Genomic DNA, 26,746 nt, shown 5'->3' with positions numbered 1-26,746 from the left:
TCTATATATATATATAATTGATTTTCTGTGTGTATGTTCTCGAAATTGTAAATTTGCCAAATTTTGCATGTTCACCAAACAGGTCCCAACTTAGGACAAAAACCAGATAGGTTCAATGTTAAATTGCAAAAACTGTCCAGTAACAATGACTTTTGTTAACTTGGTTCCCAAACAATGGTTTGCCACTTTTTTAATGCTCCCAGTATATAAAGAAAACCCAGACAGTGCCAGGCATTACTGCTAGTTTGATACAGAATGCCAGATTCACATTTTTTTTAAGTTGACGGAAATTGATTTTGGGGAGAGGGCTGCTTCCCCCCAAAACAAAAATTTCGGCAAACGAAGAGGCTTGGCTCCAAGGTTGGCATGTATGTTATAGGATGTCCGTATAGTTTTTTAAATAACTATGCAACCCCTTGCAATACGAATGACGTATCTGAGTTCTATATATGTATACACACGTTATTTGAATAATTTTTCTAACTGGAAGTATGTCTCTAGAATCAACGGTTCACCAGTAAAATGCGGCAGAGGGAATTATGGAATCACCCCTGTATATTGTAGAAATGTGCACAAATTCCGGATTGCTTTATTTTCATTGACGATGAATTTCTGAATATGAACGTCAGTTTTTGAATGAGTTTTATGAATGCATGTTTTTTTCGAATCTGTGATTGTGAGACATGAAATTAACAAAAAAATAATTAATTTCATCGCCAATCGCAATGAATTAAGATTCTTGACAATCGTCTCGCCTGATTGTTAACGTTGATAAAGAAAAATGAAGCGACAAAAATTAAAAAAAAACGTTCCGTCTGAGTAGGAAGCCATCTTATATATATAGCGCACTCATGCATACTCTAGTTCAGAAAATTTCTTTTATGAGAAGTTCATGCATATGGTTGTTTGGAAAAATGCACCGGATTAAACGCTCGAGGCAATTAAAACCCAACAAAAGGAATCATTCTTCTTTATTGAATTTCATTCTTCAAAGTGTTTGGTGGTGAAAGAGATAGAGGATTAATTTAATGTGATTACGCGTTTTACTCTTTGTGCTAAATTGCAGAGAGTTTCAGAAGAGAGAGAAAGACTGATTAGCTGTCGCGTTTGTATTCAATAACTTTTAGGTAAAATGAAAATTTCTGAATGCAGTTTCTTACACTTTGAAAAAAAAAAGAAAAAAAGATTCTAACAGAAAATATTCAGCCTTAAGAAAAATTACATTTCGTTTCATTTTTGTGTGTACTATTCAGGTTATTCAGTGATATCTTTATACCAGAGTTTCTCAATCTTTCTGGACCCAAGGACCAGTAAAATGTCTAAAACAATTTGACGAACCACATGTGTCCCGTATTACGGGGCAGTCCATTATTTTTAGTTGTTTTAAATTTTTTTCTACATTTTTCCCGTTTTTCCAACGATGCTTATTTAAATTTGTAATTTTTCTAAAATCGAAAATAAACGGCGTTTTCATAACTTATTATGATATTTATAGCGAAATATGAAAATATTAATCGCACATATTTGCCAGGTGCAATGTTTTGCCCTCAAATTTTTCGCGATTTTAACCACAATTTGGTTTTTGCTGACTTATGGCAGCGTTTTTGATGACAATTGGTTTTTCTTGTATTTAAGATCGAATTACCACTTAATTTTCTCAATAAAATATGGTCATCCTGTGATTTGAATGTTTTTACGTCAAATTTTTTATGTCAAATACATTTTTCTATACTGCAATTCCTATCAACCATTTATTACTCCCACCCTTCACACATTTTAGAAGTAATTAGCACATTAATTGTAATTATGCACAACAAAATGCATAATTCGCAAATGCATTTTTTGCTACAATTAGTGATAGGGATGACAATTAGTATGTAGGATCGCCATTCCTACATTTTTCTTGACAAGGTATGGTAAACCTAAGTATGAATATAGAACTTTTATTTGAACCCATATGGATATTAGTAATATTAATAACAACAGTTGAATAATGTTTCATTCAATTAGAATTGAATTATCATTTCTGACTACGGACCACCATCGTCGAAGAAAACCTCTGCTCCGCGGTCCATAAGTTGAGAAACGCTGCTTTATGCGAAACAGAAATTGTAAAAAAATATTTTAACATTAAACATTTCATGTGCAACTGAAGCTCATTTGAGATTTCATGTTAGTTTTGCATGTGCTATATAAGACAAATTGTCGAAAAAACTGTGTTATTTGACACTCAGTTTGCCTTGATGAGAGTAGAGAAGTTCCGCATGCTTTTCTTTCTTATATTATTCAAATATACAGAGTGGGCGAAAAGTCGTGGACACATTTTAAGAAGTTATGCAAAATCAACCATTTCATATAAAAAGGTTTGCAATAAAATACTTATCACTACTTAGAGTTTTTCTTTGATAAGTTTATAAAAAAATACTTCAAAATACCACCGATACTAGATGCTGTAGCACGATATAATCGACATAGGACATAAAATGCTACACAAACAGTTCATAGGTAATGATGATTTGCGTTATCTAAAACTACATTTCGCTTTCAGCCGTTTAGACGTGGGCCCAGCTAGAATGCGTGCTCATACTGAAATGTGGTTGTTTTATGTAACGCAAATCGTTATAAAAATATATTATGCACAGTTTGTGTCGCATTTAACGTGTTATGTCGAGTTTTTCGTGATGCAGTGCCATCTGCGAGTAGAATTTTGAAATTTCCATTATGTATGAAGAAAAAAGAAATAACGCCTTGTAAGTATTTTTGTGCAAACCACACTTTTTTACGTCAATAGGGTGATTTTTTTTATTAATTTTTAAATGTGTCCAGGACTTTTCGCTCACCCAGTACATTAAAATAATACATATTGTTGAAGCTCACAGCACAGTTCTGGCATTCATTTATTCATGCAGCCCACAGAAATTCCTATCAGTGGGCGATATTTGCGAAATGTGTGTGTGTGTGTGTGCGTGTGTTTTTGTGAAGCATAGCATAGTATTATTAGCATGTAAGAAAGAGGCAGCTATTTTATTATAATCTACGCAAGATTTTAAAAGTATTCGAGATGTAGTGTTACATGTTGGTCGATCATTTTGTGCAGTAGAAATAAAGTTTTCGAAACAAACGGAACATCTCAATCGCTTCAGTGAGTGGTTCTCGACATGTATTTTGCATAAAACAATAGCAATAATGAAAAAATAATGGCTATAGTTCGAACATGCGAGCGTTCTTTCATTGTGTTCCTTCAAGAGCATCCTCATCAAATGAATCTCTCAGTGATGAGTAAACGAGAAATTCTCGCATAAAACCGCAAGCTCATCCTTTTTTGAAATATTGCTGTTCACTCCTCTTGCCGGTTTTATATCTTCACATTCTCCCCCTTCCATTTCCTACAGATTTATCTAAAGTCTCCCCAAACACTAATTTTCGCTCTGCGTTGTGAGTAATGTGAGTAGCCGACAAAAGAGGTCTTTGGGGCAATGAGTTATGGCAATTTACAAGTGCACTGGTTTAAGCTTTACAACAAGCAACTACGGAAAAGAGATGCTGGAAACTCTGGTGGAAAATTCGCTCCAGCTGATTTGCAACTTGGCATATAGTGGTAAAAATAGCAGTCAGCTTGGGAACGTTCTGTAAATCATTTTGTGAATACAATAGTAAGAAGACGGGCAAGAAAATATTGTTCAGATGAACTTGTGAGATGAGCGATCTGCACAATTAAACATTGAAACATCTTTGAAACTAAAATTAAAACTAAGAATTATTGCGTGACTTGTGTTACTTTTCCGTTAACTGTCTATATCTTTCTTGCATTGTATATAAGCTGCCATGCTCTTTATCGGGTAAAAAACATTATTACAATATTAAACAACAATAAATAAGATATCCGAGAAGAGAGGAAAATTGAATAAATTTGGTCTATTTTTATACGAAAAAACTTAATAATTTTTTTTATTATATATATATATATATATATATATATACAGGGTGATTATAAAAAAACTATCTCGACATATGGGCCCCTAACTATCATACCATTCACAGAAACTGAATGAAATTTTGGCATAAGGTATTTTGATGTATGCGCTCAAGAATGATATGGAAAACAGCATTGTCACTCTAACAGTTACGGTTACAGTGAGAAAATTTCGAAAATATCAAATGGCAACACCAAGTTTTTTGTATTGGAATGTGATCTCCATTGTGAAAAACCCTAAATAGCGTTCGAACGGCAACTGTAGCATGAAAATCACCGGCGGTAGATAGGCTAAAAGTGAGGACAACCAATAAGGACAGAGAAGCAGCATAAAAAAAAGCATTTTATTGTGTTTCACAAATTTTCCACATGACCTTGTGGAGGACTAATCAGGCTGGGATCTCAGCCGAAGAAACGGTGTGACGAATGAAACGAACATTATTGCTCTGGTGCACGGCAAAGTCCTTTTTTACTTTTTCCTTGCTTTGCTCCGGGGATTTTCGTGCTACAGGTGCCATTCTAACGCTATTTAGTGTTTTTCAGTATGGAGATTGCATTCCAATACAAAAAACTTGGTGTTGCCATTTGATATTTTCGAAATTTTCTCACTGTAACCGTAACTGTTAGAGTGACACTGTTGTTTTCCATGTCATTCTTGAGCGCATACCTCAAAATACCTTATGCCAAAATTTCATTCAGTTTCTGTGAATGGTATGATAGTTAGGGGCCCATATGTCGGGATAGTTTTTTTATAATCACCCCGTATATATATATGCACATATATATATTTCCCTACTTCATTCATTATTAAATGCACTGATACGCAATAGAACATTTTCAGGCCAACCGAGATAAATTAATCTGACCAAAAGGTTTCATTTTGTTTACGTTTTGAAGCATTGATATATTTACTCTCCTCGTGGAATCAAGTATAAAATTGTTTTTTGAACTGAATATGTAATATTGCTTCAAAGCTGAATGTAATACTATGCAGTAGTATTTTTCAGATCACGAGAAATCAGATTGCTTACATAAAATCCTATACAAAGACGCGTATATAAAACGTGGAGCTGAGAGAAGGAAAGCTGTTTGCCTGAGAATCTTCTAGGAATGTAGATATTCTCTTCACAATTCTTCACGTATAATCTCTATCCTATTCTCAGCGTTTCTGACATCTTAGTCCAGACTATTTTATCACTATTCCCGTTTCTTCTTTTTATCATGCCTGATGAAATCTCAACTCTCTGCAGACTAACATTTTCTGAAGAGGGGGTTTTCTTCAAATTGCGCTGCAAATCGCTTCTGTTAATCCCAGAACACACCACGAGCTTTATTCGAATTCACTTTTCATCTTGCACGATACGAAACCTTTACTTTTACAATTAATAGCTCGTTGTTAAAAATAGTATCTGTTACATTCATTTCCCTTCAATAATCCCAATATGATACTTTCTGCGTAATGTAATCGTTCCGAAATCAATTTGAAATGTGTCAGTTGTTATGCAGAGAAATGAATGCTAAAAAATTTCAGCCGTCGGAACAGTAATTGAGTTGCCACCACTTTTCCAATTATTGTGAGTTGTTTGCGGTATGTATTGTAAGTATTAACGAATGTTCATAACAAGTGATTATGGTGCTAATTCATTATTTACATGTACTAGAAAGTTGAAAAGGTTTCTAGCAAAATGATATTAAATCCAACTGTATTTGAAACAACTAAGAGAAAATATTCAACAGTAAACACATTCGAAATACCTCGCAAAGAATTGCGTGTTGAAGAAAGCTCTAAAATATCTTCAATGATGCCTCTGACAATTATTGTTTTTCTTAATTTAACTATGTAAATGATTTCTGAAAAAGTTTTCGCAATGTGACGTGGTGGGGAATCATCTAATCATCTCAAGAATATTTTAGTGGTTATTATTTATTCAGTTCTTTTATACGTTGAACGCAAATGAGACGACAAATAAATTGCCATCTCAAAACAAATGGGAAGAAACTCATTAGAAGGAGAGTAACAGCTTCTCGCTCAGTGCCCTATAATTTACAATATCCGCAACAAATTCTTAATAAAAAAATTGAAAAAATATTACTCGTTACATAATTTCGTAAATTTCTACCAATTTGTAAAATAATCACTGACATCCATCCGTATAGCAGGGAATTAGTGGGCAGAGACCGAGTAAAAATATCATACTTAGCACCGAGAAGATTTAAGATAACGGTAGAACAATTGAATATAAAATTGGCTGGTAATATCTCCCATTAATCTTCATTAATCCCATAGGATTAACTACACACTACAACAAGTTTCCTTGTGCTCAGCTATTAGATAGATATGACTTTTTTTTAAATTAGGTATAAGAATGCAGCATCAAGATCATCATACAGCTATTCAGGCGATATGATCTAAGGAAATACATCTGCTGTTACAATGAGGGGGTTCTCAGCGTTGTGTTAAAACGCTTTAAAACACACATGAATTTTTGAAAAATAAAACTATTTTTCAAAGAAAATAAATGCTCTTGGAATGACAGTTCTTGCTCATTAATAAGCATATAAAAAAACGTTTGACATGCTGATCGATGGCAGCTGGAAGAAATGCACGTTCATATACGAGGGGTTTTTTAGTAGAAAAAATCACTCATTACACTGGGCAACAATGAAATTGCGTCCGAGATGAAATTATGATTTCGAATGGTTTTGACCTGTGTAAGGTTTGCGTCATCGAAGGAATTATGGGATTAGGCCATTATGGGGGAAGGCAATTCGATGGAATAGAGGAAAGAAGCCTGTTGTTTTCGTTAGTTAGACAGTGGCTAACGTAGACTCAGGAGGTAACTAGAAAGGCTTGTAGAAGCAAGGAGGATATGTATATTATTTTTAATGTTTACTGTTAAAAGTTATAATTAAATCAACTGTTATCAAAAAGTGAGCGTGTTTGTGATTGAAGGCAATCAATCGTCGAAAAAAAAACCCGACAACCTGCTAAACACAAATATTACCATGAAAATGGTAATTTGCCATTGTTTTTGTGATACTACCCTGTTAACAGTTGAAAAGTACTTTACGGGCGTTATTGTCTGGTGAAAAAGTGGTAAGAGCCATAGAACAAAGTTAACAGAGAAAATGGGCAACCTTGATGCTGGCTGACTATTGTCGGACAATTTTAAGAGATACTCATAATGTTCAGTATAAGCATAGTGCAAAACGAAGTAAGACAGGTGCCGATAAATGAACTATTATGCTATAATACATGTGTGTTTCCATTGGCGTACGAAAGGGAGATTAGGGGTTATAACACCCTCCCCCCCTGCGAGCCGAGAATATTGTTATTTTGCAGGAGAAAACGTAAAAACCCATTTTTAGAAGAAATAAATAAGAAGCAAGCTGGTAGCCAAACTAACTTTCTCATGGTCAAATTTGTGTTCAGCACACTCAACTATGTACATAAGAAAGGACTATTTTAGTCAAAGTTTGTTGTTCAGTGTTATGAATGAAAACATGCGTAATTATGAACCAGTGTAGAACCAAAGAACTATAGTAATGGATCAACAAATAAAAATGATGGTATATTCAAAGTATTTTTTTTTTAAAAAGGTTCGTTTCTAGCCTGGAGCTTTGAAATATAAGCTGCTTGCTTCGAGAGGACTAAGCATGGGATACTGTTGTAGATTCGACCTGTATTTCAAACCGTGTATCTTGGAACTATCCCACTCACTGTGACCTAACTCGTATTAACCCTCCTATTTCTCCCTATCGTTTGGCAGGGGCTTCAGCAAGTGCAACCGGCAGTGATTCATACTTTCGGAACAATAGGCCTTGGGGACCAGAGACGCACTCCTCACATCATTTTTCCAGCGTCGAAACTTCCCTTCTTGCATTACTGATCTTGATGAGGACAAGGACATGTTTCCTTCCTACTCTCACTACCTTCTCTAATAAATAACAAAAGATAGCTGAACAAAAACTGCAGCAGGTCATTTTAGAACTAGGCGTACTTTTATGACATTCTATTACGCTACACTTACGGATGTGAAAACTTTTCCAAAAATTAAGAAAGTACTTATAAAAAAATGGAATATTTTATATTGCTCGAATTGTCTGATAAATACAAATGCGTGTGCATTGTGCTGATTACAAGATATGAATGTTTATAATCTTGAGTTATAAGCATTTTAAAATATTTAACGAATAATCTTTTATAATAGAGAGTGTAATAAGAATAATTAATTAAAGAAAATATTTAATTAATTAAGAGATTATTAAATAAAATTAATTATCTTATTATACTATTTGAAATATTTAAAAAAAATTAAAATATTTTCGAGTAATCAGTGATTATTTCTGAATAAAAAACTTGTGGTTTATCACCGTGAGTTTTTTTTAACATATTTACAGGTAATATCTGGTACTAAGATTTTGTATAGTGAAATGTTCTAATATTGTGATATTTGCGGCAAAATATATATATATATTCAGGATTTTCAGAGTAGAAATCGATCTTTAGGAAAACCATCTGGTATATTTATGCAATATGAGTTTAGTAAAGAGGTGAACTATACTGCTTTCACTATACACATATTAAAGGTTATTGTTCATCTGTTCAAAATCTATATATACGTATATTTAAATTGAAGCGAAAAAGGGTTTTTTTTTTGTGAAAATACGAGTATTTCTGTCATTTCTATCACAAAGCATCCGAGTATTCAACTTTCTTGGTATAAATTCATATAAGATGGAAATTGAAATAGTTATTAGCTAAAAGTATATTCACGAGACAAGTATTCCCCAGTCAAAACTTAGGCATTTTGGGAATAAAAGGTTGAAATTGTGATTAAAAATTAGCATTCGAAACTGGCTTTCATCTTGATCTCTAGCATATAAGGTGTTTATGCATATAGAATTAGATGCTCTTTCTTCAATACGCAAAACGTATAATGTTGTATTAGAATCAGACAGTTTGTAATTATAAAAAGTAAGTTCTCTCCTGACCTTATCTTAGAAATAATACTGTGTTATTTTATGCACAAAACATACAATAATTTTTAGGCATGATTCCTATTACACACTCTAGTATTCTGCAAACATCTTTCCAGAATTCCAAATATCTGATATATATAAATAGTGAAATAGGAATGTAACTATATATATGGGGGTGATCAAAACTATACACCCATAAAGGGTCGATCGGTATTAACCACCACTTATGCATCAGAATACAGGATTCCAGAACACTTTGTGAAACCACAATGGCCATCTATAAGAGCTCGGTACAAAAACTTGGTGAAACATTGGGGCAAAATGTAGACACGTGTGATTGATCGAAAATATGCTCACCGAGAGAACTGATGCTTTGCGAAATGTTTTTTTCCTATTCACACTGTATCTTTCTGCACATATGTGTGTGCTTGTACCCTATCATCTCTCTCAATAAAGTTCCGGCAGACGAGGCTTTCTTTCAAATCCTAGAATACTACCTGACACGAATGATGAATAATGATTTACGCGCTCTTTCCTCATCCGTTGGTTTTCCCACGTGCTGCGAATGCGCAGGAATAAGAGAGCCTTTGTGTTTATACCAATGCTAATAAAAATTATAAGCTTGCAAAAAGATATCTAGAAAAACAATTTAATAAATTTTCTGCCCTATCTCTTTAGTTTTATTTCTTATCAATTCTACAAATTTTAGCTTGATTTATACAATCCATTCATAGTTAAAATGTATTGAATCATTAGTTGCGATAGGCTGAAAGCGAAAAATATGATGCTCTTCAATATGATGCTCAAGCTAACTAGTATTGTATATAAGTAATATAGTAGTTAAAATGACATTTTTTTTTAAGTACCAAAATTTTAAATAATTTTACAATGAACAAATACCACGTTACCAGATTTTGAATTCTATAAAAAACAGAGAGCATGCAATACTCAAATATTTCTCCATGAAATGTACCTCAGCGAGTAAAACGCAATAAGCTGAGAAGTGCTTGCTTAATGGTAGCCATTGAATATTTATTAGAATGTATTAGAAAGATTAGAATGTATTTAAAGTATTAATGATGACTTTATCTCAAATAAAGCACTGTGATTTCTTCGGAGAAGCGTGGATAAAAGCTACATATGACATTGGAGTTTTTTTTCAAACCGAGCACAACTCCGGTCTATCGCCATGGACAATTTACTACCAAGCGAGTTGTGCCGGAAGTGTAAGTGTGTGTGTACCTAACAGTCTGAGTCCGTATCTAGTGTTGTGTTTTATTTTTCAGTGCTGCCATCTATATTTCAGAAGTAAAGTGAGTGAAGCGTAATGACTGAATACTTGTACTGTTTGTAGGCCTGTTGCTGCTCTCTGTGGCGAGACTCCGCATCGGAGTTGGAAAATTCACTTCCTGAAAATAAAGCTCTATAGCAGATCGATACAACTGGAACAAAGTTCTCGAAGGAGCGTCGTTTAAATTTTGTGGAGTCATTTAAATTAATTTTTTATATTATTACTCTGCGCCTCATTCGCATGCTCATATCTGCCGGTACTGTAAGCATGGTAAATAAGCCGAATGCATGCTGTACTACTTTAGTCGTGATAGGCCTTTGAATGGGAGAACGTAGCCAGTCTGTACGCTCATTTGTCAAAGCTGACCACCGTAACGCCGATTACTGTCTCTCTCTCCAGACAAACCTTACTAGTTGTGGGAATCCCTACAGATATCCCATCTGTCACTCAATATGGTATTCGTTGTCCACACCCAATTAATCCATTCGATCGGAGGGCGTGTCGCTCGAATGCTCGATTCTTCGATGCTAGGACTAAGCGATTAGCGATAAATGATTACTCCATTCAGTCATTTCAAATGCTTTGTGGTCACAAATATTTGATGATTCCAGTTCGGCGTGGGAATAATATATATATATATATATATATATAAAAGCATCGGAGAGAGTTGGTCAAAATATTTTTCTAATAGTGCGTGTGCGTGGTGATAAAAAAATGCGGAACAAATAAAATATGTTCCAACCAAGGTTAATGTGTTTCAATGGAGCGAAATTCTCCGTCAGTTCACGTTCAGATATTAGTAGTACATTTGTCATCACTATATCGATCAGTATAAAACTTATTAGACATGTTCTGATAAATTGTCATAGGCTAGGCGAGGATCCACAGGAAAGACACAAGGAACCTGGACCATGTTCATTTCACCAGCCTTCCAGAGGACTCTGAGTAAGTGCTTTGCATTCTACGTTCGAAATGAATATGACAATACTTGCTGCATAACAGTGGAAACATTCATGCACCATTGAGAACAATTTCAACTGCTCGACAGAGAAATATCTAGACACACGCGCATATACATACTATATGGCGAAAGACACTTCCTTTCGGTTTTGATCTGTGAGGAGACTGTGCTCCAGTAGGACTCATTTCGATCATATTGAACCATTCTCTAGTCCAGGTTAGAATGCGGTGAAATGTTCCAGGATTTCGCCGGAGAGTATATCAAAGATTTCTGTTTGTGGAAAGGGCGAGAGAAATGGAGAGACAGAAAAAAAAAAACAAAAAAACCATGAAAACAAGAGAAAAATCCCCAAGGCTTTCAGCAACCTTATTGATTCTAGACCTGCAGCGTGTGTATATGTGCGTGGTATCTCTCTTAGTATTGTGAAAAGCTGAGGAGGCTATCACAGCGTAGAGGGGACACAGCACAAGAAAGGCGGAGACTGCATAAGTAATCAAACGGAGCTTTATTCATGGGATCCGAAAACAAGTTCGATATTGTGTATTGTCTGGAGAGTTATTTACCTCGATCATGAAAGGGAGTAACTACTTGAATCCTCAGGGTTCAATCTTTAGATAAAGTAAAAAAAAAAAAAAAAAACGATGCACACATTGGCAATCTCTTTGTTCTGGATTTTTTTTCAGCTCATCTTCCTCTCTCACTATTTTTTTTACGTTTATTTTTCGAATACAGTCTTGTAAAATGGAGAGAAAGACCAACAAAAAAATATTATGAGACGGAGTCGAAAAAAAAAATCCAGATGCAAGGCAAGGATTTTTCAGGATATTTCAACAACATTCCTTTTTTTCCACCTTTTTTCTAAACTAAGCCAATGGATCGGGGACAGTGAAAAAAAAAATGAACGCGTGTGAGTGAGGTTTAAGAAAAGCCTCCGCATATGTGAAAGTGCTTTTAAAGGAAATTAGCCAATTGATCATCCTCTTGGAAAAAAATTGACCTTTTTTCTGTTTTTTTTATTTGGGTGAGAAAAAAAAGTAAGACAAGAATATATATATGCAGTCGAACTTGGTTAATTCGAAGTCCAAAGAGTCACTGGAAAAAAGTTCAAATTATCCAAAATTCGAATTACCAATTAATCTATCCTAGATCCGTAAAATGACAACAGATTGAAATTTAATCATCAAAATTCACATAAGATAATAATTATCAATTATTAAAGTTTTTTTTACCATCAGCTATGAAACTGTTTTCAAAATCTCACTACTTTATAATTCTAGTAATTGATCTTAGCTGCTACGTTATTCCATTCCTCTTGAATGATTCCAGAGGAATGGAATAATGTAGCAGCTAAAAGATTAAGCTGCATCACTGCAGACCATGTTTAAAGCCTGATTTGCACAGAAACAGTTCATAATCATCCGTTACGCAACTGCTTCCCAAATTTTGCATGTCATTCTTATGCTTTCAATGAAATATACTTTTAAAAATGAACACTTTCCGATATTTTTCATATTTTTAATGACGACAAAAAAGCTTTAGACTTTGAATGCCACACTTTGATCTATAGGGTGAAAAACTTAATCCGTATTAAGTGGACACACAGACTTGATGCACTCTAGCTAAATAATGTTAAAATGGATATTAAATTATCAAAACAAAAGTAGAGAAAAAAAATAAATTTCAAATTTAGTCTTTAAAAATTTGTTGTTTAACAACTTGATCGGGGAAAAAAACCGTAAAAGTTCGAATTATCAAAAATTCGAATTAACCAAGTTGTACTGCATATTTCTCCTATGCCAAGTTGATGGTAATCAAGTTAGAGTTCAGGAGTTCTGGCAAGTGTTGGTAACGTGAAAGTTTATGCTATTTTGTAATGATATGCTATATGCTTCTGTAATGATATGCTATATGTTTCTGTAATGATATGCTATTCTGTATGATATGCTATACGCTTCTGTAATAATATGCTATCCGCTTCTGTAATAATATGCTATACGCTTCTGTAATAATATGCTATACGCTTCTGTAATAATATGCTATCTTCTGTAATAATATGCTATCTTCTGTAATAATATGCTATACTCTTCTGTAATAATATGTTATACGCTTCTGTAATAATATGCCGTTCTGTAAATGAATCTCAGAAAAATTTCAATTTTTCTTTGAAAGTTTAATCATATTGTTTATTCATTTTTTGCGGTTTTAGTTTTGACATTTGTTCATTCAATTAAAAATACAGGGCGTCATGTAAGTGCTAATGTGGCTTTTATCTCATCAATCTTCCGTGGTAGACATAAGTTTTAATTGAAAAAATGCTCAAAAGGTATTCAAAAACTACCCTGTACCAGTTTTCAGAGTGAAAATACAGTGTGTAACAAAATAAAAATCTAATTTTTTATGTGCTCACCCAGTCCTCAAGCATCAGAAAGTTGTTGCCCTGTCTCTCTTGAGGCCAACAAAAGATCTCCAAGTATCCAAGTGCAATATTCGCTGAGATATTCAAATTCAAAAATCGGAGAAAAGTTGGTAAACGAAAGTATAAATGAGGGAAAGAAGCGTTGTCCGTTAATTTTTGCTGTTTTTTCATAACTTTCCTCCAATTTTTCAATTCAAATATCTTAGCGAATATTGCAATTGGAATTAGAAACGTGGAATATTTTCTGTGGACCTCGTGAAATACAGGGCAACAACTTTCTGATTAGAAGTTAGAGGTTAAAGAAACCGTATAAAAATTTAAATTTTTTTTATTTTGGGACTGCACCTGCATCAAAATTGGTACAGGGTAATTTTTTAACGCCTTTTGAGCATATTTTAAATTGGAATCATGCCTTTACGACGAACGGTTCATGAGATAAAGGCCGCATTTGCACTAGGGGTCATCCAAGTATTAAGTCAGCATCGGGGGGGGGGGGGTTAAAATTTTCCATATTTTTCAAGTTTAATTGAATTTCTTTCCTTTTGATATGTGGGGAATCTGGAAGTCCTAAATAATAGCAATGATAGAAAATTAGCAACTTGCATAAAAATTAACATGTTGGATCAGGGCACGTGTTAGATGTTTGTCCTCAATATTTAGTACGGGTTAAGAAAACGCCCCCACTGCAGTAGGACCTCCCATATGCCGAACATCAAAAATATTTTTTACCTCTTATACAGTGCCATTCAAGTGTGCTATAAAAATCATACCAGCAGTATAATATTAAAAATGTTTACAGAAGAGTTTTATCATAAATTTGACAGCAGTAGAATTGCTAAAATCAAGAAAGTAGTAAAGAAAACCGAGATTGTTCATTGATAATCCATTGACACACATCCTATAAAACTGAAAGACAATGACATATATTGTGAAGTTTTTCCCACTAATATTTAATGAATAACTTCACTTAACCCTTACCAGTTTAGTGAAGCAATTTAACCAAGGTATTTATCGGATTTACATAAACTATTTCCAGTCATTTTGCTGCTCTATATGGAGATAGTTGCTAACATCCGAAATGGGTTTAGCTATATTTGTTTTGAATATGGAAGGTTGCACCGTTGTATCATATTGAAAAGTTTTTATATAATCAAGGATCTTCATTTTCTTGCTATATAATATGTATGTGAATTCTTCTTCGGAAACTAATCAACTTAATTCCTGTGGAAATATAAAAATAGTTGGTACCAGAGACCCTTTCATACCCGAGTATTCATTTTTTGGAATTTTCAAAATGTTTCTGCATTTTTAGTACTAAAAAACAGACATTAAAAACATAGAGAAAATGTTTTGTCAGCAAATCATCATTTGCTCCATTTTTTTTTTCCAAATTTTCATTTTTTGTGAGGAAATAATTCATTTCATTCAAATTTTTTCATCAAAGATGATGCAGAGAAAATTCATCTCAACACATAATTTTTTCCAGAAATGTATTGCGAAGTTTTTATGTAATGAATTACACTTTCCCCTGGAAGCCATCTTAAAAAAAGATGGACCCCTTGAAAGTTCAACTATAAGTACTGCCCTCTTTACATCAGGGCTTAACTTCCTGAGGTAAAAAAAAAATAAATCTACAGTTAGAAAAAACCAGCCACACATTTGTAGCGCCAGGGTCTGAAAGGGTTAGCAGAGGATGAGCTCGGTTGCAAAATTCAGTTTTTTTTATTTATTCATTTGAATTTACCAATATTTTTAGTATTGAGTTATTTGCATTGCCAAAAAAAAAATAAATTAATAATGGAATTAAGTTAATGACTGATGTCAGAAAACGTAGTATTTGTTACATGCATAAGATGGTGTCGATATCATGGTGTGGATGTTTTTCGAATTCAATGCATATTTCAGCTGCTGGTTTTTTCTTTTTTTAAAGTATATCAAAACTTATTCTATACAGGGTGTCCTGATACAGTTAAGTCCTAATTCGACCTTTATCTCATCAACCGTTCGTCGCAGACATACGGTTCTAATTGAAAAATGCTGAAAATGTATTTAAAAATCCACGTGTTGCAGTTTTCAGAGTGAAAAATAGTGTGTCCTAAAATTAAAAATCTAAATTTTTGTACGGCGCTCTGTTCTCTAACTTCCAAACAGAAAGTTGTTTCCCTTGCTCGCCGGGAGCAAAACAAAATTGAAGGTTCCTATAAATGCAATATTGACTGAGATATGTGAATTTAAAATCCGAGAAAAGTTGGGAAAGAACAGCATACATGAGGGAAAGGAGCGTTGTCATTATAGTCTATCCTGTTCTTTCCCAATTTTTCACACACACACACACACACACACACACACACACACACACACACACACACACACACACACACACACACACACACACACACACACACACACACACACACACACACACACACACACACACACACACACACACACACACACACACACACACACACTTGGCCTCAGGAAGGGAAGGGAAACAACTTTTTTGTTAGAAATTAGAGGACAAGGTTACTGTATATAAATTTAGATTTTTAATTATATGACACAGTATTTTGACTCTCAAATCTGATATAGGGTGCCGCTGAACACATTTTGAGCAATTTGTAAATTGGTATCATACCTCTACGACGAACGGTTGATGATATAATGGCTGCATTATGACTTACAGGACACCCTGTATATCCCAATTTAATTTCATTTCCTATGTGGCGGGTACTTTCTGGTAGTGTGAATCAGTTCATACGCTTCGAAACCTCTCAATTCTCAGAGAACCCTATGTCCCGTAAGAATATTTATAAGCAAATACAATGATGGTAGTACTTTTTGTCGCAGTTTTTACCAAACGCAGATGTCCATTTGAAGGATTTCTCTCTCGAGGCAAATACGGTTATATCTGTAGATGTTTCTAAGGATGGAAGAAATTCTTTGAAATATTTTTCAGGCAACACTGATAAAAAAAAAATTCGGTACACTCCAACATTTTCCACGGAAATAATACGCGGTCCATGCTTTTTTATTCAGTTTTATTTATTATTTTCTTCGAATAAACTCTCTGCCATATTCTGGAAGGATTTGCAACAACTTTTCTGTCTTCACCGAAGAAAGACGAGATGCGCGCATAAAGGCAAAAAATAAATAAATAAAATAAAAATAAGTATAAAAAAAAGAAGCTTTTCCGCGCAGGTTGCTCATTCAGGGAAGAGCTTTCCAGGAAAATAAAAATGTTCACAGTGCACTTTATCTCATTCACATACTTCTACTGGTAGCATAGACTGAACCAAAGAGTGCATTAGCTAAGACGATGAGCCATTTTTTTTTTCTCAGTGGGATGTCTCTAACACGATGTTAGGTGTGACCAAGGATCAAAATATCGATTTGTTTTTTCGTGTAAAAAACAGATTGACATACAATGTTATGTAGTACTTTACTTCTGTTGCGATAGAGGAAAAAAGATCTTTACGAATTAATTTTAAATATAATACATAATACAGGGTGTACAAGAAGTTCTGGAAACATTTTAAAAATTACTAAAAAAACAGCCAAATAACATAAAAACGTGCGGTTAGCACTAAAATACTTATCGTAGCCTAACGTATGTTTTTTGATAATTAGAAAATTTAGAAAATTATAAAATTTAAAATTTCATTCACACAGGTGATGCTGTAGAACGAAAACTCAACGTAACACGTAACGTGAAACACAAGCAGCGTATAAGTAATGTTTATGACAATTTGCGTTGCATAAAACTATCACATTTCAATATGAATGCCCATTTTAGCCTGGTCATCATTTACACCAGTGTTTCTCTAAGTGGGAAATGTAAGGTTCGGGGGGGGGGCGGTAGCAGAACTGGATTTATTATGGAATCTTATGGGTGAATTTGATTTGGGGGGATATGAGAGAAAAAAATTTTCGAGGAAGAGGGCGATGGAACAAAAAGTGCGGGATCTAAGCCATAGTTTCCCAACCTCTTTTGTCCCATCGCCCCCTTCTTCGCAAATTTTTTTCTCCCATCGCCCCAACGCAATCTAACCCATAGGAACCTATGTTATACCCGTATCTTCTACCGCCCCTGGAACGTTCGATCGCCCCCAGGGGGCGTTAACGCCCACGTTGGGAATCACTGATATAAACGGATGAAAGGGAGCTCATATTGAAATATATTAGTTTTTTGCAACGTAATTAGTTATGAACATTAATTGTATTCTGTTTGTGTTGCATTTTTTGTCTTATGTCAAGTTTTCCGCTTTACAGCGCCACCTGTGAATGAAATTTGAAAGTTTTTAATCTATCAAAAACTCCGAGTCCATTAAAAGTACTTTAGTGCAATCCACACATTTTTATGTCGATTGATTATTTGTTATTGCTTTTTAAAATGTGTACAGGACTTCTCGTTCACCCTGTATTTTTAGCTTAATTGTTTAAAAAATAAAATTGAATTCAGTTTTTTTTTTCATTTTGTGTCATCTAATTTTTTTTTTATTCTTAAGCTAATTTTTCTATTCACTGTATTTGTTACATAAAAATGAAAATCATATAACTTCGTAGACATTATAGAAAATAAACCGATGAACCCGAGTTGAAAAAAAGTTGGTTTACAAGAAAATCTGAATTTATAAAACTAATGATTTTAGTGAATGAGAATTTTTATTATTATGTGGCAGTTTCTTACCTGTGTTGTTGATTCCATGGGGCCGGATACGACTGTCATATCTTCCGGGGCCAATAATACTGTCGAGAATTTTTTTCTCGATTTGTCGGAAGTTGGTTTTTCCCCTGAAAAATGTATACAGAAGAAAGAGATATCTAGAAATTGCAGGGAATGCGGATAAATAAAACACGAAGTAAAAAATTATTCATTGAAATCGACATCATCATACGTGCTTGTGTGGTCCTTTATGGGGTGAATCTCATACTTTTAACATAGTCAAAAAGCCTAAAAAACGATGTTCTAGATCTAGAAGATATATCATTAAATACAGGATGAACGTTGCATGTTCTGCCAAACGGAAGGGGATGATGGACGAGCCCAAGTGGAACATGAAACACTCTAGCTACCCTGTCCAATCTCGAATCGTTATGTTAAATAAGATATCGTTAAATACGATAAACATGTTGGGGTAAATAGAGAAACTATCCATTCTTAGATAAAACAACCATAAATATTTTTTATGGGCTTTGTGTTATATTTTATCGTGTGTATGCACATATGGTCTTTAGTTTTTATGAGTGCATTTTTAATTGCTGCATTTTAGATACACATATCATCCATATTTGTTATGGGCATCTTTTTTACAGCGTTGGGTATTTGTGGTCTTGTATTTCTATTTGTTATGGTGCATAATCGAATATGGAAGAAAAATGCACCAATTCCTAAAAACCCCAAACTTTTGAGGTTTCTGAAACAACTACATGCTAACTAAGCACTTATTTGGAAAGAACAGAAAAAATCCTATAAGAGGTGACAGTGATTTTATTGAAATATCTGAATTTAATGGCGAATTACAAGGACCGAAAGATTGGCAAAGTTCAAAATCAAATTGCCAAAATTTTTACTTGCCAATTTATCAAACGCCCTTCTAGCTACAATCGGTCAAATTTACCAAATCTTGTTTATCGCACCAGCTTTTGAAAGACCCTACAATAAAGCATATCGGTGTTCTGGAAATCAGCTTTTGTAGAAGTAGATATTCAATTAAAATTCGGAATTGACAGTTACAAATATTGGCAACAATTTGATTTTCCCAAAAAAATCCTATAAAGTGGCACAACCTCTACCAAGATATCTGGATTTTAGGACGGAAGCACTTTCGAGCAAATGCAACCAATGGGATTATTGGTGATATTTGCACGAATGTTATCAATAATTTCATTCGTTGCAGATGCTCGAAATTGTCATGTGTATCACGGGCCTAATGACGAGCTGCAAGCGCCAAGAGATTGGGAAATTGGGAAATTGAATTGTCGCCAAAATCCATAAGATGTCTACTTCGACAAACGCTGATTTCAGTAATGTATTTTGCAAACAAAAGACTATACATTTCTCCTAAACCAGAACACCGATATAGTTTATTGTAAACTCTTTCGAAAGCTTGTGCAATGGACAAGTCTTTGGGAAACATGACCAATCGTAGTTACAAGTGTGTTTGCGGAATTAGCGATTGAAATTTTTGGTGACAATTTGATTTCGAACTTTGCCAATCTTTCAGCGCTTGTAGCTCGCTAGTAAATCCAGATATTATTATTCTTGAGGGGACCCTGAAAGACATGGTCTACGAGACACCCGTTGACTACCGATTTCGTCACCAGAATCTCCGTCGCAGCTGCAAACGTCCTCGAAATGCCGGGTATTTTTGAAAGGGTACGACAATCAATGCGTCGTCTTTGTGAAGCGTACTTAACTGTGGGTGGTAAGAACAATTGGCTTTGAGCACTTGCTGTGAAACTTAACGTGTACACGTACTGTCCTCGTGTAAAGTATCGCTAAATAAAGAGTTTTTCCACTCATTATTGGCTTGTTATTTTTGCATCTTCGTTTATCCTCCAACTGATCGGGATTTCCGATCATACATTCTTATGTAATTCTGTTAGCATTAGAGTCTGTTAGACAAAGTATGAAGTTATCGGTTTTATTCTATACTTTGTGTTTAGGCATTCTATACAATGACTAGTCATTGTATAGAATGCCGAAAGACAACCAGGCAAAGAATGAAATTCTCCTTCCGTACGATGCCAAATGCACCAAATGAAATAATAGATTCTTGTAAAATTATGAATTTCAATAACTTTTCAGAGGATAAGTCGCACTATACGTTTTGTTTCCGGAAACGTTCCTGCTTGACTCTCGTGAGTGAAGATCTGGTGAGGGTGATATAAAAAATATTCTATGCATTTGTTTTATATTTTTTCTTAATAAATTATATAAGCGATGAAATACTATTTTATTTTCTTATTTAACAGCGCCCAAAGCAAAAAAATCCATTCCATTCATTTACTGTTTGGATTTCATACGCATTTTTGATACACTAACCCGGAAAATGTTTTTTCTTCGATATGACGATATTTCAAAAGTTAGTTTGAGTTTAACGTTTAATTTGCGTAAGTCTCGCAAAACAACCGTTTTACTTCTTTTTATAATGAACTATATTCATAAAATGATGGCATAGTGCCTAAACACGAGTTGGATTATAAGATAGTTACAGTGGTGATATTTCATCATTAACAATTACGGTGAAGAAAAACTGCAACTTATCTGACGACTATCGTGTGAATTTTCAATTTGACGAAACATAATTTTCTTATATCACCCCCTCCCCCACCAGATCCTGACTCATGAGAATCAGAGGGAAACATTTGAAGGGAAAAAGTATAGTGCGGCTTATCCGCCTAAAGGTTATTGAAATTTATAACTCAACAAAAATTGATTATTTTATTTGGAGCATTTGGGATAGTGCGGAAGAAAAATTTCATACTTTCCCTGGTTGTCTCTCGGCATTCTATAGAATGACTAGTAAATTCATAGAATGCTTAGGCAAAGTATGGAATAAAACCGGTATCTCATACTTTGCCTAAAGCGACCAAGCATTCTATAGAATATCGGATTTCATGCTTTGCCAGTAACATATATAAATTACAATTATTGAAGTTCCTTTTCACACAACGACTTTCAGGTATTAACGAATCATTTCAGAATTCCAGAAAACAAAATAATGGTGATAATCATAAATAAATAAGATTAGAGCACTCCTCACGTATAATTGAAAGTTAGGCCCAAATAAGTCCTAAACAAAGCGTTCGATACGGAACTTTCAGAATTATAACAGCTCAATCAAGAAGGAGCCATCCATGTCCGGTTCGGATTTATGGCAAGATCTAAGCAAGATGCAGGGCAAAGGGAAGTTTTTGCTTTCTATCTCATTCTGTTGGATTCTAACTATAAGTGAAAAGCAAAAAAACAGGAACAGACTTATATACAAAGAGGGAAAAAATAGAGGAAAATAAGTAAATAAAAGAAAAGGAGGGAAATGGAGGGATTAAATGAGAAGACCAGAGCGATACAAATGCAATCAGCCAAATCCCTCACACTGATAGCCTAAAGGATAGGAAGCGAAGAAGAGAGAAATGGCTACGAAATACCAAAGAAAATACACACACACACATACTGATGGAAAATATATCGATCAAAATAAGTGAAGGAAAAAAATCATGGAACGAGCTTTATTCAACGTTCATCAACTACGGATTCGTAAAACAAACATTTATGAGCATCACGTTTAGCACAAATTTTCGAACGTACATTTAAACCGCTAATAGCTTATTATCATTATTATTTCAGTGAAATCGAAAAAAGTAGATAGAGTATTTTATGATAAAAATCTCTTACAATGGGATTTAGCTTTGATTCGTAACATTTATGATAAAAGATGATTAAAAGATGCCCATATATTTGTTATGGGCATCTTTTTCTCAGCCATCTCGTTGGGCATTTTGCCTGTTGTGGCGTTGTATTTGTATTTGTATATTTATTTCATTAGATTAGATCAAAAAGAAAATTTTGCCTCTAAATAATATTACATGTACGTGAATATATATATATATATATATATATATATAAATAGCTTTCTGTGACTAGAAATAAAGAGGAAACTGCATCGTAGAACTAGTAAATATATAATAATAAAATTTTAATAAATTTCTATCGTCGTACGTTTTCATCTTATACAGAAACTCTTTTTGTTGCTTCTTGGAAACGGCACCCATGGGTGCCAAAATTTTTTTCGTAGATAATTCAATGCTATTTGCTAGTACTACAATCATTGTAAGTTGCTATGCATCATGACTTCTAGTCATTGATTGATGTGTACTAGCATTGTTTGTAGTACTAGTTTTTTATTTAATTTTTAATAATATACGTCCCAAACTTTTTTCTGGATACGTTGAGAAATATGCCAAGAACACGCATTTAATATTGCAATTATACGTATTTCACATGCATTAATATATTAAATTTTCTAACTCGGATTGTGTTAAAAACACTGTAAGTGCGTTTTTAAAAATACGGACAACTATCGGTGAAACTTTTGCTTGCACAAAAAAAGAGTCCATAACAACAGTAGCTGGTAATATTATTTTCTGTTTTAAAAATAAAATATAAATTTTCTCACAAATGAGCCGGTAATACAACTCAAATTAGCATAATTAAAAAAAAAATGTTTGCTTAGTTAACAGTAAATTATCTTTTTGTAACTCTACTAATTTTATTTTAACATTAATCTGTGTTCAAAGCTCTTGCTATTATATTTCTTTAAAACGTGAAACCGCTTGATGTGTGTGTGTGGCATTTAATTCATTTCTGTAGTATTTTGTACTTCCGTGAGAGCCTCTGTCCAATAGATACTAACACTTGTAAATCACTAACTGTATATTTTAATACAACAGCCATGTAGCGAATCATGGCTGTAATAATGTTTAATATTACAGCCATGGTATGATAGGGTTCCAGCCTGAAAACCTGGGACGAATCTTATTATTTTTAGTTTCTTTTATAAAACAGTACTTCTATATAAGGGTCAGTAAAATTTCCTGGCCTGGAGGCCAAAAAAATATTCCAGTTTCTGTCTGGGATACAAGATTTTTGAATCAAGATTCATCAAATTATACACCTTATAAATATATCTAACACGAAAGTATCGAAAAAGACCGGCTATGGCTCTGTGTGGAATCGAAATCAAATGTGTGAAACTTCTTTTCGCCAACAGATGGCAGCAGAAGTGAAAATCTGCGACAGAATTTGTCTTGGATATACTTCTGTTCTAAAATCAGTGACATTTTCCAACTTTTTTTAAAAAATTGTTATTATTCTTTTACTTATTTCATTTGGTGACAATAATACTAATGTAACAAAAATATTATTGATGATGTAACTAGGAAAAAAAACTGACAAAAATCACATATTGACATTTACATAAGTTTAAAATATAAATCTCGTGATTTAACTATCTTAATAAACATAAAAAAATGTTAAAAATATGAAATTGATAAAAAAAACATCTTTTTTTGAAATGACTGAATACAATTCATTAATGTAATGAGAGATTTATTCGATGCAAAATTCTTCGTATACTACGAAATACTCGCATAATGATTCCGACGACGTTATATGCTCCCACCAATTTACGAATATCATCGAAACACAATACTACGCTTAATGAGACTGAAAGATGAGTAGAAATCCTTCCTTCGTTGTATAAAGAAAGCTTAATGAGTGCTACTGTTGAAATGAACGGCTAAATAGTTTATCGGAAAGTATTCGAATTCACAAAAACGACAGATTGACAAAAAAAAAAAAAAAAACACACACACACACAACACAAGCAATACTGTTGCATCCGTTATAATGTTTTCCTTTACTAAGAAGAGACCTAGTTTTAAAGGGAGAAATCTAGGATTTTTCCGCTTATTCTTCTACTGTCCCATTCTGTTATATCCAAAGCCCATTTTTTTTCCCACCATTTTATTTTTCTGTTCCTCCTATCCTGTTTGGGAAGGATGGAGGAACAAAAAAAATAAAAATAAAAATAAAATAAATAAATAAGTAAAAAAAAAAACCCTCTAACGGAATGAATTTTGCAATTCAAAACAGTGGTACCAGATGTTGGAAGATGAATTCACGGGGCAGAGGAAATCTTTTTGACGTTGTAAAAGGCATCCTAGCAGATTTTAAGGAAGAATCTCTCCTCTTCTTTTTAGACTACTTTTCTTTTTTTTTTTACTTCTTCTATATCCTACTTTTCATTTTTTTTCCTTAGACAGAAAAAAAAAGCAAAAAACAGTCACCCAACATTTCTTTTTTTTTTTACTAATTTTTTTCTTGTGTTTTTAGCGTTTTTTTTTTTTGTTTTCGAAGTGATTTTTCGTTGCTTTGTTTGTTAGTAAAGTGCTTTTCGGATAAACAGTTTTCCTTTTTTTATTTTTGGAACCTAAACGAGAGTCGAAAAGACATTTTTTTCCCCTCTTTGGTGACGATTATTATTTATCGCAAGTGCGTGGGGAAAAATCTTAAATAATGACGCTGATAATGATATTTTTCACTTTAGCTTGATGGAAAGATAAAATGTATTTTCTTACCATATTGATGTTTTAAATGGTAACGCTGCTATTTTTCACGTAAGATTAAATACAGTAGTAAAAGTCTAATATAAAGATTAAATGTATTAATAAGTAAAATATTTTTATCGAATTTATGATCAAGGATGATAAGGGTAATCGAGACTAATCAAACGATAAAAGTGATCGATATAGGTGAATATCGATCAAACTTTATATATGAGATGGTCAGTACTGATTGAGTGATAAGAATGATCAGTACTGATTGAGAGGGATAAGAATGGTGAATTGTGATGTAAGTGACAAGAATAGTCAACACACTGCTCAAAAGTGATGAGGGAAGTCGTTATTGATTAAAAGAGATAAAGATGGTCAATACTGATCAAGAGTGATAATGGCCAATGCTGAGTAAATGCGGTAAAATGATCAGTGATTATAATAATTGAGAGTTATGATAATTATTTATAGTGGTTGAACGTGATGAGTATGATCAAAAGGGATACAGGAAGATTGTGAACGTAATAATGAGGGTTAAGGGTGATACAGATGATTAAGAGTGGTAAAGATGATTAAGAGTGGTAAAGATGATTAAGAGTGACAAGAATGGTTTTAAGAGTGATAACCATGTTTAAAATAGGTAAGAAAGCGATAGGAATTCTCGGAAGAAATGAGAAAAATTAATAATGATAAGAAAGCGATAAAAATGTTCAAGTGCGATAAGATATAGTACGTATGACCAACATTGAACAAGAAAAATACGAATGTGATAACGATGCGCGAAAGCAATAAAATAGTAATAAGAGTTCTTAAAGAGATAGAAAGTGATGAGAATGCTCAAAAAAGATAGAAAGTGATGAGAATGCTCAAAAGAGATAGGAAATGATAAGAATGCTCAAAAGAGCTAAAAAAGTACACAAGAGTTATAATAAAGTAGTAAAAATGATCATGAGTCATCAATAGCAATCACAATGAGAATGATTAAGAGTGATCAGCACTAATGCATTTGAAAATACTTAGCTTAGTTATACTATATTAAAATAGTTTATCATTGAGTATTCGAAGAATTCTATTAATACTAAACTTTTAAACTTGCATTCCATATGAACCCCCTTCTGTGCACGGAATCAGTGCCAAATTTTTCAAACAAATTCCGTGAGAAAATCAGATTCAACTGCAATCTGTATAAGACAGTTTGTTGTTGGGAAAAAATCGTTAGGTAACTATCAAATGCAAACGCAAGTAACAAGGCTGCAGGTAACGGAAAAAACTCGAATAATACTGAAATAAAATGTAATGGAAAACTAATCTTTCTAAAACAGAGGAACGTCTCGATAATGGACACCCATGGGATCAAAAATTTTGTCCGCTAATGCCGAGGTACGATATAAAATTGAACCTCGTTTATACGACTTTCATATAAACGAAATAAAATGTATATTTTACTGTATGTGTGTGTAAAAGTGATACACCGGTGGTTACTCATAATCGCCAATCGTCTCGATAAAGAAAGTTTGATTAAATTTCACTACATTTATTGTTTTTACCGGCGATTAATTCCCAAATAAAGTCTGATAAATATGGAAAAATTTATCATTTTTCTTCTCTTCATTAAACCGATTAATTTTTTTTACCCGTACATGATACGTGCACACCACACATATTTTGCAATAAGAATTTTAATTAAAATAAATGTGAAGATGAAACATTCATAACATTATCAGTCTTGCAATGTTCGATTTTTTCAGACGTATCAACAAACAGAACTGACATTACCATTCGAATTCACAATCCTGGACCCTAGTTATGTTCAGTTAATTAAGAAACTAATTGACGATTTATCATATTTACCAATACAAGCTTGGGATTACACATAATCTTATGTCAAAATCAAGGTTTATGATCAAGTCATCATATGATCATTAATCAAGTCAAGGTTTATGATCAAAAATGAATAAATTAGAGTTTGCCTGATTTTACTGTCCGCTAACGGGAAATGAA

At 33.5% G+C, this 26,746-nt stretch overlaps 1 protein-coding gene across 3 annotated transcripts in view; it reads right to left on the bottom strand.

The window, feature by feature from the left end:
* LOC149080175 (glutamate-gated chloride channel-like) overlaps positions 1 to 26,746 on the bottom strand; it is a 261,050-nt gene that overhangs the window by 83,385 nt on the left and 150,919 nt on the right. For all 3 annotated transcript variants that reach the window (XM_089239210.1, XM_089239211.1, XM_089239212.1), the window contains one exon: positions 18,315 to 18,418. In XM_089239210.1, the coding sequence (XP_089095336.1) occupies positions 18,315 to 18,418 (104 nt within the window). The remainder of the gene's footprint in view (positions 1 to 18,314; positions 18,419 to 26,746) is intronic.

The sequence above is a fragment of the Pholcus phalangioides genome, unplaced genomic scaffold, assembly GCF_987345545.1.
Source record: "Pholcus phalangioides strain wild (caught in Gottingen) unplaced genomic scaffold, Ppha-v1.0 ptg000011l_1, whole genome shotgun sequence".
NCBI lineage: Eukaryota > Metazoa > Arthropoda > Arachnida > Araneae > Pholcidae > Pholcus > Pholcus phalangioides.
The sequence above is the reverse complement of the archived record's forward strand: the minus strand, read 5'-3'. Positions and strand labels throughout refer to the sequence as shown.